The sequence below is a fragment of the Prunus avium genome, chromosome 1 (genome assembly GCF_965620075.1).
Source record: "Prunus avium chromosome 1, drPruAviu1.hap1.1, whole genome shotgun sequence".
In the NCBI taxonomy this organism is placed as follows: Eukaryota; Viridiplantae; Streptophyta; class Magnoliopsida; order Rosales; family Rosaceae; genus Prunus; species Prunus avium.
The window spans coordinates 18,942,417-18,954,954 of NC_142284.1; the positions used below are offsets into that span (position 1 = coordinate 18,942,417).

Consider the following 12,538-nt stretch of genomic DNA (forward strand, 5'->3'; position numbering starts at 1 on the left):
CATGCTTGTAATATCTAGCTGAACCGAGTACCCAGGCCTATAACCATCAAACCCAATACACATCTCACTATAAGAACCTTAGTTGGAGGGAAAGAGAAGAAAGCTGGTTCTCAATAATGAAGAATTTTTTTCTTTTTTATGGTCTGAATGATGAAGACTTATTTACAAGTGTTCAATAGCCTGAATTCAAACGTCCATGATGCCACACACCATTGATACAAATAATTTATCGCATTAGGCAACAATCTTGGCCTATCTTGCATGTAACTAGCTTCTTCTTAAACTGAGACAAGAGTCTCTAATTGCCTTCATTTTGTTGACAACCGCATCCATAGACATCCGCTCTGGTTGTGATATTGCAGAGCATGAAAGTCCTATACGCATCACTGAAACGAAGCATTCTTCCAATCTTCTTGCTTGGAGTTGACCACCATCATGATATCTTGTAATTGGTTGTTCTTGTATGTCATTGTCGTATCTGTCATCATCATCATCCTCACCATCTGTTTCGAGGAGCAACGAAGGATCAACGATGTCCATGACATGGTTAGGCAAAGCCATGGCTGCCAATTGGTGAATGCTTAGACCATCTTTGAACATTTCATCTGTCGGCCTTTTTCCAGTGAAAAGCTCTAGCAACAATATCCCGTAGCTATAAATATCGCCCAGTATAGAAACTTGACCTCCCATGCCATACTCTGCCATTCATTTACATATAGAGACTTCATTTTTGTCTTAGTAATAAGTTATTTGGAACATAAGAAAATGAGAATCAGACTCATACCTGGAGGAATGTAGCCTATCGAACCCTTTAGCCCCACGGACATGGTTTGATTTTTGGAAGAATTATCTGATGCTTCCAAGAGGAACCTTGCTAAACCAAAGTCACCAACATGGGCTACCATATCTTCATCCAGAAGAACATTGCTCGGCTTTAGATCACAATGAACAATGGGAGTTTCACAACGATGGTGGAGATAATCTAATGCAGAAGCAACATCAATGGCAATATTCAATCTTTCCATAATGTTCAATCTCGTAATTCGAGATTGCTCCTCTTGGATACAACCACGCATCTAGACTTCCATTTTCCATGAACTCGAAAACTAGGCTTTTGAAGTCATTACCCTGATCATCAATGCTTGAGCAAACAGTTATGATCTGGAGAAGATTGCGATGCCTTATACTTCTCAAAGCTTTGCATTCATCAACAAAACTCTTGGAAGCGCCTTCTTGTTGAAGGTTTAATACCTTCACAGCAACTATTGTTCCATCACTAGAGAGTACCCCTTTGTAAACAGAACCAAAACTTCCTGAACCAATCAGATTGTCCAAAGAGAACCCATTAGTTGATTGAATGAGTTCAGAGTACGACACACCTGATTTCCAATCCTTATATGAACGCGAAGTTACAGTTCTACCTCTTGCCTTTTTCACCATTGAACAAAGAGCAATGAAGCACGACAGAGTAATTATGAATGCAATTGCACAAGTTAAAGGAGCTACCACTTTTAAGGCAAGTAGCCCTTGAGATGAACGAGGCTTTTTGCTGGAGCATGTAGGTAGAAATAATTTTGGGATGCCACCACATAGCCTATCATTTCCAAGGATTGAGACACCACTAGCATTTGAAAAGATCCCTTCTTCAGGCAATTCACCCTCGAAATCATTGTGAGAAAGATTGAGATGCTTAAGAAATCTAAACTTGCTCAGAAACTTAGGAATCTGCCCAGATAAGTTGTTCCTTGAAATATCTATTTCTTCCAATCCTCTTAAATCTTTAAGAGATTGAGGAATTACTCCTGCAAATTCATTACCTTCCAAATGCAAGCGCACCAAACTAATACAAGTGCCAAGGCTTCTTGGGATTTCACCAGATAACTTATTTCTTGATACATCTAGCTCCGTGAGATGTACCAAGTCACCCACTTCCGATGGCAGCGAACCAGTCAACGAATTGTTAGACATGCTCAAAGAAACCGAAAGAGATGAAAGCATAAGAAGCTGTTTAGGTATGGTGCCAGATAGATTGTTACTAGAAAGGTTAAGCATTAGTAGATTTTGGCAGTTTCCAAGACTTTTAGGTATACTGCCCTCAAACCTATTCTCTTGCATGTAAAGCCTTGTCAATGAAGGCAAATTTCCTATGGAGAATGGGATTAGACCAGAAAATTTGTTAGCTGAAGAAGAATGGAGGGGATGTTCCACAATATGGAATGTTCCCCAATATGGGATGTTCCCCCTGGAATAAAGGGATGGGTATTGCTTTGTCTCTAATATTAGCATTTAAGAATAGTCCTTGTAACTTTTGAAGCTTCCCAATTTCACCAGGGACACTACCACCCAAATCGTTACCTTCAACTCCGAAAGCACTCAAATTTACAAGATTTCCAATGCCTCTAGGGATGCTTCCATGTATAAAATTGACACCCAAAGTAAGAATTTTTAGCTGGGTAGAAAGGTTGGCTATGGATCCTGGCAATTCTCCTCCAAAACGATTATGGCTAAGACCTAACACCTCTAGATTAGTACAATTAGCCAGGACACTTAGAAAATTCAAGTCACCGGCTTTCCCACTTCCCAATCTATTTTCATCAAAGTTTAGTTTAACCAAGCTTTGCAGCTTTCCAAAACTTTCACCAGGAAGTTTTCCAGTGAAACCATTTCGAGCAAAATCAAGAACCTGAAGTCCAGAAGCATTTGACAACGATGCAGGAATGTTCCCTGTGAATCTGTTGGCACCGCCGACAAACATCTGGAGATTAGGAAGAGTAATGCCGGCATTTGGTGGCAGCTCTCCATGAAGCTGGTTCTGAGTGACACCAAAAATATATATGGAAGAAATATTATAGATTGAAGCAGGGACCATACCAGACAAATTATTGCTTCCAAGCCTGAATGATCCCAAGCTTTTCAAACGCCCGAGCTCATTCGGTATGCTTCCTTGGAGATTGTTGCTGCCAAGAGAGAGACTGTTCAAAGAAGAAAAGTTCCCTATCCAACTTGGGATTGTGCCACTGAGATTGTTTCCATCAAGCCATATGTGAGTTAAGCTCAACATCAAACTGAGCTGCTTCGGGATCGATCCAACAAGCTCATTGGAAACAAGACTAAGCACTTTCAGCTGCGTGCAGTGAGATATATTGGTTGGGATTTCCCCACCAAAGGAATTCATAGACAGGTTAAGATGCTGCAGATGTAGCAGACGGCCGATTTCTTGAGGAATTTCGCCATTAAAGTTGTTGTCAATGAGGTTGATTCCCGTAAGATATGTTAGGTTTCCTATAGAAGGTGGTAAGGAGCCTGCCAGTTTTTGAGAATCCAGTTTCAAGATCACCACTCTTTCGCTCGAAACGCTGCACGTAACGCCTGTCCAGCTGCAGATTTGAGTCGAATCATTCCATGAGCTCATGACATGGAGAGGATCTTCGGTTATTCTTTTCTTGAATTCGAGCAACGCCATGTGATCGGGTTCGTTTCTGAGATTGGTGGCTACTAGTTTTGCAGATGCCAGACCTACGCTCATGCATAAAAGAACAACCAATTCATTGAACGAAAAAATGTGCCAACGTCGAGCACCAGAATGCTGCATCTTGTAGTAGATGCAGGTTTCAGATCATGACCGAATAAATATATATAATATATGTATACAAAGAAAAACCGAGTTTCATTTACAAAGTCTAAAGAGAAGAAGTTTATGGCATATAGCAAAAATGTTGATGATATTGTAATTGTAACTATGAGTTCTAGATGGTCCTGCAAGAGAAATGTGAAGAAATTTTGGTTGAATAATGAGTTTAGCTTCAATTTTGGGATTTGGATGTGAGACTGTAGTTGGGAAGCAATTAATATTCATAGGCCTGACTTGGTCCAAATTTTTTATTTTATTATGGGGGATAAGATTTTTAGTTGAGAACTTGGAAGCATTTTCTTGTTCATTTTTTATTTATTTATTCTGATATTGTTGGAACAGATCATGACTTCAAAATTTATGTCATATTCTTTCTAGGTTACAACAATATATATAACTAATATAAGCTTTTGTAGACAACAACAGCCCTTATAGCTCAGTGGTAGAGCGTCAGTCTTGTAAACTGAAGGTCCGCAGTTCGATCCTGCGTGAGGGCATCTTATTTTTTCTTTATTAAACTTTGTTGGAAAATGAATCAACAATCACGTGATTTTTATTCAAGTTTGCTGAATTATTTTAAACTAATTTTTTTACAATGACGATATTCTAAGCTATTGGGGATGGAGTTCGAACTCAGGTGCAAGGGAACCGGGGAATGCCCGCATGTGCTTTTAAATAGGTACGGTCCCTAGAAGGGACTAACTTGGGCTATATAGCCCATGTGAGTTGTTATTCTATCAGCCTAAAATTTGATTGGGAGTTTCACTATTATGCCCAATATAGAAACCTAAATTATAAAAGGCTTATTTACTGTAGTGCCTCCTGAAATTTCAGTCAAATCTCACTTTACCTCCTTAAAGTTAAAGTGGCCCATTTTCATCCCTTGACCGAGGTTTGGTGACCAACTTTGCCTCATGCCGTCAACTCCATCCAAAATTCTGTTAAATCTAATGACGTGGTATGGGTGTTTTTGTAATTTCATATATATGGACCATTACTCACCAATTAAGTGGGTGACATGGCAAGTAGAGCCCACTTCTACATAAATAAAAATATAATTAAATAATTTTAATAATTAAAAATTAAAATAAAAACATATATACAAATAAAATTTAAAAAGTAACAAAAAAAAAATTAAAAAAACAAACAAACCCATCCCAGTGTACACCCCCACCCCCATCTCAGCCTTCCCTGTGCTCATCCCTAGCCGCCCCCACTTTCTCTTTCTGTCTTACCCGATACACACCTTCTCCTTCTGCTCGTCTTCTCAAGCTATTTCCTCAAATTTCATCTCTTCATCAACCCTAAATCCAAAATCAAACTTGATAAATTTTGGGGGAGGTAGAGAGACAAAGAGGTACAATGGCTTGGGGCCTGCAAATCGGGGCTTGGGTCTAAGGCTAGGTACAGTGGCTTGAGTAATTCTGGAAAAGTTTGGAAATGGTAGACCAACCACTTTGTAGAGAAGGAAAGAAAGGAGACACTTTCTTCCAAATTCCTTTTCTCTAAAAAAGTCAATACAATCCAAATTGTCAAAAACTCAAAACCCACCACCCCTGTTCACGCCAATTCCAATTTACACAGAAAATCAACCAAAAAGAAAACAACCTTTATCCATTTCTCCATATGTTCGTCTCTTTCATCATATATATATATCTCATCATTCATTTCGTTCTTTCAGGTGGTTTTTTTTTTTCTTAAATTTTAGAAAACAAGAAAATTTAAAATCTTTGCTGGCGTAGACATGGTTTGTATGAGTTCCAATGTGTCGCCGTCTAGATCAGGAGGCGCCGGATGAGTTCCACTACGGCACCCTCAGATTTTGTTTTTTAGGTTTTAAGTTCTTCATATTTTGTGGATATTTTTTTATTTATTGATATTTTGTGGATGTTTGTTTGTGGGGTTGCCATTTTCGCTTTCCAGTTACTAGGTTTTGAGTTCAACCTCAATAGATCTGGCCTTCAACCCCACTATCTCCCCCTCTCTCATCCCAGTCCCCCAGATCTGAGCCATATGATCTCAAATTGCAGAGCCGCCGCCACCATGGCCATGGATTTAGGAGAAAGTTAGTGAGATCCGTTTTGCGGGATTGGCTCGATTCCAAGAAAAACACAGAGGGGGAGAGAGAAGAAGAGAAGGATGGAGAAAGTGGGAGAGAAGGAGAGGTCGGGATGGAGGTGGTTGTGTACGGCATACGATGGAATGGGTTTGTTTGTTTTTTAATTTTATTTTTGTTAGTTTTAAAATTTTATTTTGTTTATATGTAGTTTTTTATGTTTTTAATTATTAATTATTATTAATTATTTAATTATGTTTTTATCTATGTGGAGTAGGCTCTACTTGAGTGGGTAATTATCCATATGTATGAAATTACAAAAACACCCTTGCCACGTCATCAAAGTTAATAGTGCAAACCTCGGTCAAGGGATGAAAATGGGCCATTTAGAGTTTGGGGAAGCAAAGTGAGATTTGACAGAAGTTTCAGAGGGCATTAGTGTAATTAAGCCTTATAAAAAAAACCATACATGAAATGGACTTTAGAAACACACCCAAAGCCCATTTACAAGGCATCAACAAGGCATCAAAGTAATTTAATAATCAAAATTAAATTCAACAAGGCCAGCTGTCCTATTTTGGGTTCGTTTATAGAAATTAAATTGTGTAGGGTTTATCTATATTACTAGTGCTAAGAATAGATATATAACTAAATACCTCTACTAATGACAATCATGCCACACTCACATTCAAAGGCTCACACCAAACCAAGGCTCATCGCTCAGAGAAATTATAGAATAGTACCGTACCACCACGTCAGCTGGTGATACTCCCATTCAAAATTTGACATGTGTATAACTTTTTGACAACTAGAGTATTCATTTTACCCTTTAAAAAAAAAATAAAAGAATTTTAAACACTTACAAATAAAAAGAAAGAAAAATAAAAACCCAAAAATCATTTGCCTCATCTACGGCGACGAAGCCCCCTGTCATGACTATCTGTCTCTCTATCTGTGAATATGATGACAGCCCATGGCAAATGAGTTTGCTCTTGATATATGTTGAAAGCTTGGATTCCTCAAAGACCATAAACTCACCCCCAAGAAAGTTTCAATCTAAATTCCTTGAACCCTACCCGTAATAGAGAGGAGGGAGGAAGAGGGAGGAAGAGGGAGGGGGAGAGAGAAAAACACAAAGACATGAAAAAAGAAAGACCAGCGGCAGCCATGGCAGAAAGGTGGGGGTGGGGTGGGGGCTTTGTCGCAAGTTGAAAGAAGGGGTTGATGTTGCTGAGGAATTTTTTTATTTATTATTATTTTAGATATTTCCATTTTTGTTAAATTAAATTTAAATTGAAAAAAGGATTTTAAATCCAGCTGTTTAAATTTTAAATTTTTCTTTAAAAAGTTGTACACATGTTAAATTTTGAGTGGGAGTATCACGAGCTGACGTGGTAGTACGGTATCATTCTATAATTTCTCCATCGCTCATCCAACAATACACTCAAGGAAAAGAAGATAAGACAAACTAATGAATTCAATTCTCTTTGACTATTTCAGGACATTCTTGTGTAGGACATCTATGTAAAGTTCTTTCTAAAATGAAAAGTATTTCCGTCTCGTTCTGACTTTTTTAGCCTACTGCGAACTTCTTTTTATTTAATGTTTTTATGAACATTCTATTGCTAATTTTCCTTTCGGTGATAACCTTCTTCACACATAATCCCTTTAAGTGAAAAAATAAATAAATAAAAGAAAAAATTGGTACGCTCAGTAACTACACCTTTATGTTCCACTCTTTGGTGCGTACATAAGATAATTTTAGCCCACCCTATTTTAAAATTATAGGTCCGTCCCTACTTTTAAACGTTATTGGCGTAGCCCACAGTGCTTTTAAACGCTATTTTAGTCTCATTTTTCTTTTTTTTTTGGCTGGCAGAACTTGTAAGTCCACTATCAACACAGAAATTCCAGTTTCTAAACCACCAACATCAACATAAATTAAATTGCCTGTGTAAAATTTGACATATAAAATAAATAGCTAAGAAATATTTAAATGCAGCTGGTACACAACTGAAAACGAAATAGAAGAATACAGTCTTACTAAGATGCTGAAATTTAGTGTGAAAGGAGAATTTCATTCAACAAATTGTTAGAACTGAATAGACAAAAGAAGAGCTGAAATTTAGTAGTTGAGAAACTTACATCCTCCCATTCATCTTTTTACATTTCATCCTCCAGGAAAATAAATGCAAGCAACCTGTGAACATGGATCAAGTTTGATAAGCTTGGTTGGTCAGTTTAAAAGTTGTGCTGCAAGAACAACTTCTCTTGAGGTGAAGCAGGTCCAATCTCTTCCTCCAAACTCCTCAACCCATCACCACCGCTCCCACAATTGCCCAAGTTTCTAGCTTCTAAGTTCTTCCCATCTGCATCGGCGTCTGAGACTGAGGACTTCCTCCTTTGGGAAGAGGCAACACTTGGGAATGTGATCCATGAAGGAGCTCTGAATTCAAACCTTTCCGATTCTACCACATCAGTGTCGACCGACCTGTTTGAAGATCTTTGAGAGGACTTTTTGTGCAATCTACTACTTCCCAGTACCACCTCAGTTGGCAAAATAGGTTGCTCGTTACACGGGCTGCCCATTAACAGTGCAAGAGCTCGTTCTAGTGCTGTCGTCACTTTATCCATTGATGGCCTCTCCTTCCCTCTCATTCTCACACACTTGCAGGCTACATTGGCAATTCTTTTCAAGGCTTCAAGGTCAGGTGGGGGTTTCAAAACTGGATCCAGAATTGCATTTATCTCTCCTGACTTGATAAGAGGCACTGCCCATTCAACTATATTTCCATCTTCATATTGCATATCAATGGCTTTTCTGCCACTAAGAATCTCCAACAGCAAAACACCAAAACTATAAACATCAGATTTGGTTGTAAGGTAGTGAAGTCTGTAGTACTCAGGATCAAGATACCCAAGAGTTCCAGCTGGTAGCTCCGCCAATGGGGATCCACTATCTGCAGGTCCCAATAATGATAAACCAAAATCAGACACTCGAGCATTGTGTTCTTCATCAATGAGGATGTTTGAAGACTTAATGTCTCGATGAATCACCGGTGGGCAAGCGTAACCATGCAAGTATTCAATTCCCCGAGCTGCCTGGACTGCAATAGTGACCCTTCGAACCCAATCCAATTGCTCTTTCAAGGCTTTGTTCTTTCCATGGAGGTGTTGATGCAATGATCCATGAGCCATGAACTCATAAACAAGAAGCCTTTCCCCACCTTCTTCACAATAGCCAAGCAGATTGAGTAAATGCGCATGGTTTAATCTTGAGAGCAAGTCTAGCTCTGTATGGAACTCTTTCGAATTCTTTTGCATGTTAGGAGACACTATAGCCCTTTTGACAGCAACAACTGTACCATCTTTCAAAACACCTCTGAAAACACAGGAGAAGCTGCCCTTTCCCACAACAGACACTTCTTCAAAGCCGGCTGTAGCCCTTTCAAGCTCCTCATAAGTGAACATCTGAGCCCTCCTTATCTTCAGGTCATCCAAATCGGGACGAATCTTACCATTGTCTTTATGGAAAGGAGAACCACTCTGAATATTCTTTTTAGACTTCGAATCTTTTGCTGTGCACTGACAGTCTCGTAACTTATAGCGAACATATAAAAATGCAGTTATAGACACAACACTAACCAAGAACACAGCAAAGGCAATCTCTGCAATTATGATAGGTAATTGCATTGACCAAAACCTTTCATTATTCTTGGCATTGGAATACGAAGATGAACAATTTGAAAAGCAGTCAGCTGAGTAACAATTAGAACAGTTATATTCACACTGTCTATCAGATTTCAGAGTGCATCCGGTTTTTTGGTACATTTCAGCAGGACAACCATCGCTGCAAGGCATACATATGTGAGAGTTAGGATATTTGCAAGAGGCACTCTCATGACTAAACTCGTAGAAACCAGGAGCACAAGGAGTAGACTTGCAGAATCCAGGTGCCACAGCTAAGGGAAGAGAAGTTGGAAATCCAAGACCCCAACAAACAGGTAAGAATGATTTGTCAGCAATAACTCCACAAGTGAAGTAATTTCCAGCAGCAATCTCATAAACCTTCATACTTTTCGGAGCCGGTGTACTTGGTTTCACAATAAATCCCCAACAAATCACCCCACGGTCAGAGCTCTTAATCCCACAAGCGTGGAACTTCCCTCCCACAACTGAGAGCATTGGTTCATTTGGGGCCAAATCAACATTGCCTTGATCCGAATACGTCACTGAGATTTCTTCTTCAATGTCCAAGCTTCTTCCCCAACAATAGGGTCTAGAATTCACGCTCTCTAAAATCCCACATACATGATACCCACCAGCTGCAATCTTCCGAAACCTGAATTTTTTCGGGATCAAGCTGATAACCCTGCTACTAGTCTCATCACCCCAGCAAAACACTGTCCTGTTCTGAGAAAACAATCCACAATTGAATTCTGAGCCTGCTGATATTGACTGAACCTGTCCATCAAACACATAGCTTTTGGTCATGTTGTAACCCCAACAATCAACAAAAGAGGTGTTTCTGAGCCTGCCGGTTAAAGGTTTTCGCAATCCACACAAATGGTAATCACCAGCACTGATTTCTACATATTGAGCTTCTTTAATAATGGGTTGAGGGACACCCATTTGGATATAACCACTGCTTCCCCAACAATATGGCTGGTTGGACTCCATGAGAAGTCCACAAACAAAGCCATCACCAGCAGTTAGACCAATAAATGGGAAACGACTTGGAGTTCCATATGTTATTGCTGAGTTTGATCCATAACAGGTCACAAGATGAGACCCATCTAACTTTAAACCACAGAAAACTGGACCTTTCTCCCCGTAAGAAACTGCAATGGCTGACATGGAACCTAGTCCTGAAGCTAAACACCATAAATCTGATAAAATTGCTAGTTTAACAAGAAACCCAGCTCTCAGTATGCTGAAATTAAGGACCCAGATCAGGAAATCCTTTAAAAAAATCCCCATTACAAGCCAATATAACTATTCAAAGATAAAATTTACTCCACCACCTAAAGTTCCTGACTTTTCCTTCTGACCAATTCGAAATGAGAAAGTCAGATATCCACCACAGTTCAACACAACAAAGCAGCATATATTGCAGTACTCTACAAGGAAAAAGCTGTCTTTTTGAAGTTTTTCTAAAGAACTGAAACGACATTACACTCCCCTTTTCTCCATAATGGAAATGAAGAAAAAGGCAACGATGAAACTAAGTCGCCATGAATAAACAGAAAAATAGGTGAATGCGCAACAAACCAACGTACCAGAAGCTACAGATCAGTCAAACCAAGCAGGACCAAATCAGAAAAGCCCTTTCTGAAACAGAGAACTTTTGCAGAAGATTAGTAAAGGCAACAACTTTAAGGAAACCCACACCTACTCATACTCTGTTTATCAACACCGATGTGCAAAAACCTCCTGTTTCTTCACTTTCTGCTGAAAAATAAATCTTAGCACTAAAAAATGATTCCAAGATTTCTCCAAATTTGAATCAGAAACAGAAAGTAAATAACCTTTTCGACCACGTACTTAGTTTTGTTTCAGGCTATCTACAAAACTCAAAAATAGGAACAATAATCTGGTACTTCTCTGTCCATAAAATTTTGCTTTGAATGTGTGTTGGGTGGTAAGGTGAATTTCTTGAAGGGAAATTAAAGAAAGATGGATTGTTGCATGTGGTTGCAAGCAAGAATCTAGAGAGAGAAGCATTTAATGCAATGAAACTGCAGCTTCTGAATAGGACCTCAGTGTAGTTGAGGACATTAAATGAGACGTTAATGCAATTTGATCTTTTCATGCCTGGATTGGAGCACACTTGGCTACCTTTCTGGTGTTTTTAAAAAAAAATTACTTTTTTGTGAAGAATGCATCCAAATTTTGCTCCCCTTATTCTTGTTTTTCCTACTCAGTCCTGGTTTTCAATATTTTTGTTTTCTTTTGCATGCATGACGTTTATTTTTTGGCTCTCATCTCATCATATGTTCCCTCAATCAATTTTTAATGGATATTTCTAACAAAATTAAAATGTTTTTTTATCTGGCAATTTTACATGTTTATTGTACAAATTGGCGTCATCAATTATTTGTGATTGCGCTTGTATAAAATATAATAATTTGTGAGTTCGTAACTTCGTATCAATAAATGATAAATACTAAAACAGAAGTAGAGTTGAATTTTTACTACAGGTGTGAAGTATGTACTCTTTGATCATATATTTATTATACAGGGAGGGAGAAGAACTTTTTCTTTTTATATAAGGGATATTGACGGATTAAAATTCAAACGCATAACTTCGAATGCCTGAGTAACTATTTAAGAAATACAATTCCCTTTATCTTACCAAGAACCTTGTTAGTCGCATAGTTCGATCAATGAATTTGACTTCAACTTTTTTTTTTTTTTTTTTGGGTCAACTGAAAAGCTTGCTTAGGATTAAGAATTCTAAAGTGAGGTTCGCGCCATGGGATGTTGGGAACTTTGACATTTCAAAGAGGGTAAGTGCCAAGAAGTGCTTTTCCTAAAGAGGCTATTGACGTTATAAGGCATAAGTGACGACAGATAAAGAGATCATACTTTCATATATTCCTAAGAAATGCTATATCTTATAGCATAAACAAACACATATTTTCTACTGGGGCATTCATTATTGAAGCAAATACTCAATTCCAACCATTCAATGCACACTAGAATTATAGGCAAGCGCCGATCAACTATGAGAGCATCATAGTGAGGCGCAAATTGTCTTTAAAGACAAAATGCCAAACATTTACCTCGACCGACTTTCAAGTTCTTCTAACCAAAAATTTCTTTGTTTGTGTATCATTTTTAATGAATGT

At 38.4% G+C, this 12,538-nt stretch overlaps 1 protein-coding gene, 1 non-coding gene and 1 pseudogene across 3 annotated transcripts; 1 reads left to right on the forward strand and 2 right to left on the reverse strand.

Moving 5' to 3' along the window:
• Window positions 1-117: 117 nt before the first annotated feature.
• LOC110756266 (putative receptor-like protein kinase At3g47110) lies at window positions 118-3,844 on the reverse strand (annotated as a pseudogene). Its single transcript, XR_015833626.1, has 3 exons — window positions 2,279-3,844; window positions 785-2,175; window positions 118-698 (listed from the first exon to the last, which is right to left on the reverse strand). The product of XR_015833626.1 is annotated as a putative receptor-like protein kinase At3g47110 (transcript).
• A 212-nt stretch (window positions 3,845-4,056) lies between these two features.
• Window positions 4,057-4,128, forward strand: TRNAT-UGU (transfer RNA threonine (anticodon UGU)). The gene has a single exon. It is a non-coding gene; the product is annotated as a tRNA-Thr (tRNA).
• A 3,584-nt stretch (window positions 4,129-7,712) lies between these two features.
• CR4 (crinkly4) lies at window positions 7,713-11,454 on the reverse strand. Its single transcript, XM_021957677.2, has 2 exons — window positions 11,216-11,454; window positions 7,713-11,135 (listed from the first exon to the last, which is right to left on the reverse strand). Exon 2 carries the CDS (start codon window positions 10,665-10,667, stop codon window positions 7,929-7,931), a length of 2,739 nt encoding a protein of 912 aa, XP_021813369.1. The 5' UTR covers window positions 10,668-11,135; window positions 11,216-11,454; the 3' UTR covers window positions 7,713-7,928.
• Between the last annotated feature and the right edge of the window lie 1,084 nt (window positions 11,455-12,538).

Coding starts and splice junctions, on each gene's coding strand:
- CR4 (XM_021957677.2), bottom strand. CDS start 10,667: ATGGGGATTTTTTTAAAGGATTTCCTGATCTGGGTCCTTAATTTCAGC.